This window comes from Coenobita brevimanus, chromosome 56 (genome assembly GCF_032717465.1).
Source record: "Coenobita brevimanus isolate Jiangsu-jjx chromosome 56, ASM3271746v2, whole genome shotgun sequence".
Taxonomy (NCBI): Eukaryota; Metazoa; Arthropoda; class Malacostraca; order Decapoda; family Coenobitidae; genus Coenobita; species Coenobita brevimanus.
The window spans coordinates 41,015,559-41,025,652 of NC_137009.1; the positions used below are offsets into that span (position 1 = coordinate 41,015,559).

At 41.5% G+C, this 10,094-nt stretch overlaps 1 protein-coding gene across 1 annotated transcript; it reads right to left on the reverse strand.

Annotated features, from left to right (window-relative positions):
• Positions 1-275: 275 nt before the first annotated feature.
• Rpt5 (26S proteasome regulatory subunit Rpt5) lies at positions 276-6,039 on the reverse strand. The gene is made up of 7 exons (XM_080273987.1): positions 5,949-6,039; positions 4,348-4,551; positions 3,595-3,958; positions 2,822-3,049; positions 2,359-2,465; positions 1,616-1,843; positions 276-588 (listed from the first exon to the last, which is right to left on the reverse strand). Exons 1-7 carry the CDS (start codon positions 5,988-5,990, stop codon positions 478-480), a joined length of 1,284 nt encoding a protein of 427 aa, XP_080130113.1. The 5' UTR covers positions 5,991-6,039; the 3' UTR covers positions 276-477.
• Between the last annotated feature and the right edge of the window lie 4,055 nt (positions 6,040-10,094).

The following is a 10,094-nucleotide window of genomic DNA, read 5'->3' on the forward strand; positions in this document are numbered from 1 at the left end:
GTAGTATATGATGTCCTAGCTTGCAAGAAACCATTTGGCTTGTAACTCAGTGTAGTCACCTTAAGTTTGCACTACATCAAGTAAATGAATGGTGAGCATCCTCATCAACCATTTAGGAAAAAAAAAAAAAAAATTGTACCTATAACAATACTGGTGTACAGTATATGAAACACCAAAAAACAGCTAAGCCCATATGGACTTTTTTTAGTTAAAATCTGCATTGCACTGTTGACAAAAAGAAGGCAATAAAACTGTAAAGGTAGATGAAACAATACTTTCTCTGAATGACGTTTCTTCAATTATAATACAGAACAGTACTTATCAATTCACAAATGTTCAAACTCATAAATATGGCAGGGAAAACAATGTGTATACATGGAAACAACACAAAAAAATATCACTTCTGTGTGAACCCAAGTCTTTTTTTTTCCAGCTCAAATGTATTACTGATATAAAAATATCAAGTTACTTTAAATATTAAGCATAGTAGTTGAGGTTGGCTTTCTTCTTGGCCTGGACCTCCATGATGGCATCCATGAAGTCTTCATGAGTGACGGTCGTGGCCTGACGACGCAATGCAATCATTCCCTGCAATGAAAACAAAGGTAATTATTTAAAAAATATAATAACTGGTGAAGAGAGGATCTTACTGTTGCTGCTGCTTAACCCCAGTCTGCCTGGCTGCGCAGACCCATCGACCAAAGATAAAGTACAGTGCATATACATGTAGGGATCCAACACCCTCTTCCCATGGCAGGGTGCAGGGAAATATGAGAAGGTCTGGCTCCCGGACAGACGCCACGGCTGCTACACCCGACTGCACAGTCCCACCACGTGTAGGCTCCTGGTCAGTGCTGGTGAAGGCAGGAGTATCTTAAATCTAATGTATGCTGATGATGATGAGGTACTGTATCATTTATAATGCCTCCAACACACTTGCACATGTTGGCCCTGGTCACCTAATGGCACCTCTCCATGCTGTTCCATTTCTTAACAGCCTCTCTATGCAGTCCTTTATCTCTGAGGTCACACTCTTATGACCTCATTTCAAGTCTTTTTCGGTCTGCCTCTCACAACCCCACCCTCAGTGTTCACACCTCGTACTTTCCACACACAGTTGTCATACTCCATCCTCTCCACATGTCCAAACCATCTCAAATTACCCTTTTTCATCGCAACTCTAATATATTCAAGTCCCAACCTTCCTCTCAGCTCATTTGCTAGGCTAACCATTAACTGTTACACCCTGGAGGACATCCTCAAATGTGTACAATTTTTCTCTATTCCTTTTATACCACAGTTCTCCTGTCATCCACATCAGTGCTGGCTGGGCAACTAAGCAATAACCATGGCCTGCACTGCCTCTGTTAAGTGTCAAAAATTCTCTGGTCTCTGAAATCGCTACTCGTATTTTTTTTGCTGCAGTACTGGTGAAAAGCCTCTATAAATCAACTCATCGCCACAGCACAGTGACAAAAGCTACATAGGGATTTTCAATGCCTACTTGCAGACATAAAAATGCAGTTTTCAACTGTGTTCTTTGTTTTCTCCAATACCCCTTCCATTAAATAAAACCAGTTCTGAACCCACAACACCAAATTGGCACAGGACTCACCGCCTCCACACACACAGCCTTGCACTGCGCTCCATTGAAGTCATCAGTAGATCGTGCCAGCTCCTCAAAATTGACGCAGGAGGAAATGTTCATCTTGCGAGAATGGATCTGCATGATACGAGCTCTTGCTTCCTCGTTGGGGTGGGGGAACTCAATCTTGCGGTCCAGACGGCCGGATCGAAGGAGAGCGGGGTCAAGGATGTCCACGCGATTGGTGGCTGCGATCACCTGAAAAAATAATATATATTAAGATGCTGAAAATTATAGAAAAACCCCTTGATGGTGGATTAACTGAGGGGAGGAGTGTGGGTCATAACAAAATGGTGTCCATCATAGTAGGTTGTTCATCATACAGCATTTTATATTATACATCCAGAATTTAGCAATTTACATGCACATCAATTCACTCTTAATTATTCAAAAAGCTGAGACAGTGTTTTATTTCATCAGCAACAAAAGAAAGGTAAATTAAACAAACAACGATAAGGTTTGGGGCCACATACTTGATGCACTGTTTAGGCCTATGGATATTCACTCTGAAAATCTCTCCCACTTTACCTGTCTTCTTTCAGAGACATCCACCTTAATGAGACCCCACTTTAGTGGTTTTACTGTAATACTAAGGTAACGGGTTTAATTTATATTTTATGGGGAGCTCTACCAGTAGAAATGATTCAAACGCATTATGTGAGTATGACAATCTTGGAAACATTAGATGACTGATGCAATAACCACTGACTGACCTTAATATCAGTGGTTGAAGAGAAGCCATCTAGCTGATTAAGGAGTTCCAACATAGTCCTCTGTACCTCCCTGTCTCCTGCCTTCTCCGAGTCAAACCTCTTTGTGCCTGAGGGAGGGAAGCAGGGTGGTTACTTTCTGCCAACAGGGTAATGCCAACCCTACCACAACACACAGTCAAACTCAATTACATAAACCCAGGACCCTTTTCAACATTTCAAGAGAGAAGTGTGAACGTCGGAGGTAGGGTTGTGAGAGGAAGACTGAAAAAAAACTGAGAGGAGGTCATAGTGTAACCTCAGGAATAAGAGCCTGAACAGGGAGGCTGCCTGAGATCTAGCAGTGTGGAGAGCCGCCATTTGGTGAACAAAGTCAACGCATGATGATGATGATGGTATAGTCTTGCATGGTGAAAAAACAGCCAGGATGACTGTGATGATGATGATAAGAATAAACTCAACTCACCGATGGCATCCAATTCATCAATAAATATAATAGCTGGTGCCTTCTCCTTAGCCAGGGCAAATGCATCCCTCACCAGCTTGGCACCATCACCAATAAACATCTGCACCAGCTGTGGACCCGCCAGCTTAAGGAAGGTGGACTTGGTCTGAGCTGCACACGCTCTGGCCAGCAAGGTCTTGCCCGTACCAGGGGGGCCGTACAGCAGTACTCCCTTGGGGGGCTGAATACCTGTGGAAAGGGATATTTGGACTAGGTTCACATATACTACACTCAGTTTACTCTGACCTTGACTCTCAAACCTCTCCTTACATGTCAGACACAACATCCACTTACATCACTTTTTGAACTTAAGGTTTTGAAGTCTATGCTGGGTCCAAGCCCTATCTAACAAATGCATTTCTGGCATGTACAGTCACAGACATGAACATTAAAAGCGTTCATTACAGTACAGACAACGACAGTGCACAACAACTGTCAAAATTCAGCAATGCAGTCTTTGGAGTCTGACAGATACTTCAGAGGACTAAGGATGATATTCTGGTGTGGTTAGGAAGCTTACTAACATCTCTTCCTTACCAGTTTATTTCTGATTCTGCTCCAATACTATATTCTTCTGTGTTATGCAATCTATGATGACATTAAAAAGCTATAAGAAGCAAAAAAGAAGATATTGCAGACCTACGAGTATCAAGACTGTTCTGCTATGAAGTGTATTGACATAATCTGTAAGTACACCTACACCAACAGCCAATAAAAACCTCACAAAGTCTCACCCAGATTCTCAAACCTCTCCTTATGCGTCACAGGCAGAACAACTGCCTCAATCAGCTCCTGAATCTGTTTGTCCAATCCTCCTATGTCGCTGTACTGCTCCGTGGGCCGCTCATCCACCTCCATGGCCTTCACACGGGAGTCATATTCTGCTGGGAGGGTCTCCAGGATGAGGTAAGAGTCCTTGTTCACCCCTACTAAGTCTCCCGGCTTCAGTGTCTCCGCATCCACCAGACCGATGACCGGCAGGAAGTACGTCTGTCGGGTGGATGTTTTGATGACGGCGCACTTGCCTTTGCGCTGTGAGTCAAGGTCGACATTGGCACCATCTTCTTCACCATACTCATTGGGGTCCACATCTAGAATCTATGGAGGTTTGTTGTTATTGTCAATGTGGAGTGACAGCACACACACAAAAGGAAGTTAGGAACATTGAGGTGTTCATGTGGATGTGCTGGAAAGTGACAGAAGTACTTATACTCTAAGATGGGCCATGTGGAGAGACTGGAGAATGAGGCTGGCTGGGACAGTGTATGAGGGCTTGAGGGAGAGGGACAGACTGGGTATGAGTTGATGGAATAGGGCGGGGACGTATACAAATAAACAAGGATGGTGTGTGCTGAATGGTTGGCAGCCTTATGGCAGATGACAGGGTAACATGAAGGGAATTTACTTGTAGTCAGATGGACAGAGAACATAAAATTCCATATAAAACATATATTCAGCAAGACAAGTATTAAGCACAGATCACTAACCTCTATAACATTGGATACCAGGTATGGCAGTGTCTTATTAACTTTAATCTTCTCTGAATTTTCCCTGATCTTGTCCTTCTGGTTCTGAATCTCATGCGTGATGCGATTCTGTTCCAGACGCATGATTCGGATCTCATTTTCCAACAGTCTCGTACGGGAGATTATGTCGTCTGAGGCCATAGAACTGACCTCTCGCATTGCAGGCTGGAAGACAAGAATACACGTATTTGGTACAGCATGAAAACGTACAATTTTAAAAATGATCAAACACACAATCGGCAGCATACCATAAAAGATCATTGTTGATTAAAAACAGTACGATAATATAAAACATACGATACAGTTTCCCCACAAAACATTCTGTAAAACACTTGGAATGATTAAAATTAAAGAAAACAAAGGAAAATAAGGAAATCCACTCCCAGTCAACAGAAAGATAATCACCTAAAAATAGCAAAAATAAAAATGCATTTCCTGAAAGTCTTACCGCTTTGCCAAGATATTCTCGGCTCATAAATGGATATCAGGTGAATCTGCATAAATTAGCAAACAGCTTCCACAACAACCATAATCATTTTATTAATTCTTTACCAAATGGGCACGGTCTTACCATATTTTCTATTGAAATGAGTCTTTCAAGATTACTTGTTATTATTCCTAGATTACCACAGCTACTGGGCATTTTTACAAACTTACCTCTGAAAGCTATAAATGAGGATTTATAATATGTAAATATTTCACCAACGTCTACCAGTAGCTGGCCATGCTTAACACTCCTAACACACACTTTTAAATTTGAAAGCTGGCTGTCAATTGCAAGTGTGATGAAGTTGGATAAGGTTTGGTTTGGTTACATCACCAAGTTTCCCGTTGCTCTGACATGTGATACACTGATGCATCCATTCTGAACAATGGTTGGTAAACAACTTGGTCTGTTGGAGAGATCATCTATAAACACTGCCACATGCGACCAGACCATTTCCTTAAATACCCCAAAATAGTAGTTTGTCTTTTTCCAATCATTTCTTGCAGTTAAAATGGTACAGTTAACTATCTGTGTTGCTCATGTACCAAAATTACTTACCTTGAGAGCATGAGTTTGTTATAATACAGGTGGAATCGCCACACACGTCTTGTGAAGCATTATAAACCATTTTAACCACTAACTTTATAACTTTACTTGTCCCCACTCAGATTGGTTCCATTGGAATTTTCTTTGCGTACTTCTTACCCTTACAAACACCCTTTCTTTTATAACACTTCCGTCGTAAACTATTAATATGATATACAGCACTAATGGGTAATACAAAAACAACACGCTTATCTGAAAGTATTTTCCTCCGCCGAATGCCGACCATGATGAAATTACCTGGGCTCAAAAACTATACGGAACCTTCCTACTTCATATGCCAAAGCATCCACAAATTCATTATATCCCAACATAACAAGTGCAAAATTATATCCAAGTTAACACACTACGGCCATGCCAATTCTGCCTGTCATCTCAATCATTCCCCATATTTTGGTTATTTCACCTTGTAATCTAAAACAAAAAAAGGCTAATATACTGATATACCACTCATTTACATTTTTATACTCACATCATCGTCCTGCAACATGGGGTCTGTCTCCAAATTAGACATTTTTGCACAGTCGTCACACAGCAGCAAATCTTGTTTACAATTCCGTCCAAGCCTCGACTTGTGAGCAGTGTTGCCAACGCTGGTCTCTCCAAACTCGCTACTTGGCCCCTAAATTAAGCTAAAGGTGAAGGTAAATATGAGGGCATGTCAAAAAAAGCTCAGCCGCGGTGATCATCTTCGTAACTTTGGCCTTTGAGCCTGCGGCAAATTATTCAGCCACTTTCCTGGGATACAAGGCCACTGCATCATCCTAGTCACTAGTTACTTCACTTAGATGTTACTTTACGTTACCTACCAACCCACAAAGGGTACCTAGACACCTTAGTGGAGTAATGCCAACTGCCCGTACTAAGGACCTTGCACCAGGATACAGATCCAACTGGTTGACAGCTTTGCAGTCAGCGATATTAGCCACTCAGCCACTGCTATAGTCATATAAAGGGTTGCGAGAGGCAAACCAAACTAAAACCTGGGACGAAGTCAAGAGTGAGACCTCAGGGATAAGGGAATGAATAGGGAGACCGCCAGATATCGAGAAGCGTGGAATCTCCATTAGGTAATCATGGCCGACACATACAAGCAAGTTTGAGCCTTTATACAGGGTACGATACGATACAATATAGCCCTGGCATGACCAACAGTTGTCTGTCTATCTATAGCCGGATGCCATACTCCCGGAAGGGGTGGCTAAGACGAATCGCCTCCATGTCATCTTGTCCTTCACCACCAGGCTTTGCTTGCTTCTGTCAAAATCTCTATCCTTTTTTAGCTCAAGTGATAGGCAAGAGTGGTGAGACTGGAGGATAAATCTGACTAGTAACCAAGGAGACTTACCTCTGCCTCATAATAAAGGGACATCGATGGGTCCACGACTTAGCATTCAAGCTTAGAGATTGGCTCAGTTGTCAGGTGAACATACAGCAGGTAGAATGAGAAAATGCCATGGTCCTCCTATAGCTGATGTTTTGTAGCAGGAGTTGTAGTAGTGGCAGTGGTAGTAGTGGTAATGGTGGCAGTAGTGGGCAGTAGTAGTAGTAGTAGTAGTTGCATCTCTAGGCTCATCTGAAGGTGAACCCGATGGACTGCGGGCTGAAGTTTCCCTCCTCCTTCAATCTCCCATCCTCCCTTTGGGGGAGAGTGAGTTGAGGGACCTTTGTATAACCGGGCAGTTCCCCCGCTTGGCTTTATCTGTGTCACAGTGTGAAGGTTTCCCTCTCCACCAGCAACTGATGCTTTGAAAACAACCACTGTGCACTGAGTTAAGCAATTTATGTCCATCTATCTCTACCTGTCGATCTATTTACCTATGTTTCTGTCTATCTGCCTATCCATCTATTCATTTATCTGTCGATCTATCTATCAACTACTACCTACCTACCATATAAGCATGCTTAAGTATTTCATAACAGCACTTCTCAACTTTTAGTCCACTTCATGTTGCAAGAATATCCTTTACTGACATTAAAAAAGGTTTATAGACCTTCATTCCACAGGTTAAGCCAAGCAACCTCGTTATCTTAGTCCGCAAGCGAATATATTATGGTAACTCGGTATATTAGCCAGGATTCTGAGGGGGTTTGAGTGGTAAATGTGTGTGTGCCCCCCCTCCTCCCTTTTATTTGGCTTGACACTGATTCTCCCGCGATTATATTCTTTCCTTTTCCTTGCATTCTCGACCCTTCCTCACCCCATCAGCTTGTCGAAGAGGCGCATTCGTGACAATTTATAATAATGATAAATTAAAACAAGCGGTAGCATATAGAAAATAATTACGACATCCCATAATGGACAGGACTCGTACTCTAGAATAGCAGTAAATATCCCCCACAAACCCCTTCATCCGGCATAGCCGTCATAATCTAATATTCTCTAAATTTAGCATATTTTTTCCAATACGTTGGCAATGCTGTGTGCAAGTCTGGTTGAAGCAAACCTTAATTTTTTTCATTAGTTGAACCAAACAGAAGTCTGCATGACTGACAGTTGAGATATATAAGTAAAAATCCTTATTAACTCAATTTTGGAATATGACAGTCAAAAACAATAATAAAAGAGTTGATATTTTGCCAGATGCGCCTGATCAGAAGGGCGGAAGCTTTGAAACTGATGAGATTTCCTCTGTAGAATTAGATACATATAGAAAGGTGGATAGACAAACAGATAGAGGTAGCCATATACAGAGATAAACATATTTGGGTACACATGCAGTGACAGATCTAGAGAGAGAGAGGTATAGGCTAGAGATAGTTACTGATATAATGTAGATAGGTATAGACAGCTCTGCAGAGAAATGAGTAGGAAAAAAGATAGGTAAATATATAGAAAGATGGGCAAGCAGACAGGTAGATGTAGACAGATAGACAAAGCTATAGATGCAGACAGCTAGCTAGGTAGATAGATACAGATACACAGGCACTGATAGATAGTCGATACAGACAGTAAGATAGATTAATGGACATAGACAGACAGATTGATAGATAAATAAAGACGGATAGACAGATACGAAGATTGACTGGCAAATAGTGAGGTAATAGACTGAGACGGGCAAAATTATTGAGAGAGAGAGAGAGAGAGAGAGAGAGAGAGAGAGAGAGAGAGAGAGAGAGAGAAAGTTTCTTTTCTATAGGTAACCAGATATTTTCTTAAGAATTTTTAGTGGTCCTCTCTCTCTCTCTCTCTCTCTCTCTCTCTCTCTCTAAATTGGCAACGCTGCAGTGAGTTGTGAAGTGGCGATCGATAGCAACACCTTCCTACCTTCAGATTTACTGGTATTATTATTATTATTATTATTAGTAGTAGTAGTAGTAGTAGTAGCAGCAGTAGTAGAACCAGCAACAGTATTGTTAGTAGTAGTAGCAGTTGTTGTAATATTAGTAGTAAAGTGTTAATAATAATAGCAATAGTTGTAGTACTAGTAGTAGTAGTAGAAGTAGCGGTATTATTGTTAGTAGCAGTAGTAGTTGTAACAGTAGTCGTAAAGTGATAGTAGTAGTAGTAGCAGCAGCAGCAGCAGCAGTGGTAGTAGTAGTAGTAGTGGTAGTAGTAGTAGTAGCAATACTGGGAAAAAAGTATAAGTGGAAATAGTAATACCGACAATGCTTCATCCTTGACGGTATAACAAAAGCATTACTGCAATCCCATCCCTTTTTCCCGACAATCACAGCAAAAGGCCAGCGATGAAAACGCTCGCATTCAAAAATTACCCAGTTCCTGCTGCAATTACTCGAACAAATGATCCTGTAATTTTGTAATTGTGTAACTTCAATGGCCTCCGTTGCAAAAAATGACTGAATACCTCTCGTTGCTCCATGAAAAAATTAGAGAATGATTTTTTTTTTTTTCGTTGAATACGCTTGTAACAATTCTTTGCTTATTTTCATTGCACTGATTGGCAATTTTTCCTCGCGATTTATTTTGCCAATGCTCAGACGCTGTTGCTGCTGTGTATCACGTATGTATGTATGTATGTACCAAAACTGAAGACATGCATTTCACGAAACTCCATACACAACAGTCATGGGGTTCAGTAGCTGACAGTCCAAAATGGATTCAGGTTGATGTCCTCTGAGTGTGCCTGGGCTACTTTTGTACCGCTCCAGAGACGGCCTTGTTATTGAAATGTGGGTGGCAGGGCGCGTAGAGATTTTATTCACTCGGTACTTACTCAGATTTGTATAATAGTAGGTGGGGGGGGGTGCAGGTAATGTAATTATGACAGACAGTGGCTTGAACGTTGAAGAGCACTGTCTCCTGTGATTTAAGTAGGCTAGTGTAAAAAAATTAAGACCTTGCAGTGATTTAGTAAGGTTGTATCACTCAAGGAGAGACAGAATCAGGAATGAAACAATAAGAGAAATGGTTGGAGTAACATCGGTGAGAAAAGTAATCGGAAATTCACAACTGAGATGGCTAGGACATGTTGAGAGGATGGACGAGTCAAGAATAGTAAAGGAGAGATGGAATTGGAGACCTGATGGCAGAAGATCAGTCGGAAGACCTCGGAAAAGATGGAGAGATGGTGTGGAGGAACTGTTGGACAGACGAGGTATGGATAACATCGAAGCATTGAGAAATCAAGAGGCCTTTGAGAGAACCAACTGGAGA

Bases quoted from the DNA above. Each gene is read 5' to 3' on its own strand.
- Rpt5 (XM_080273987.1), bottom strand. From the start codon at position 5,990: ATGTCTAATTTGGAGACAGACCCCATGTTGCAGGACGATGAT. The intron at 2,466-2,821 runs GTGAGTTGAGTT...TCCCTCCCTCAG, and splicing joins TGATGAATTGGATGCCATCG to GCACAAAGAGGTTTGACTCG. The intron at 589-1,615 runs GTGAGTCCTGTG...TTTTCATTGCAG, and splicing joins AGGCTGTGTGTGTGGAGGCG to GGAATGATTGCATTGCGTCG.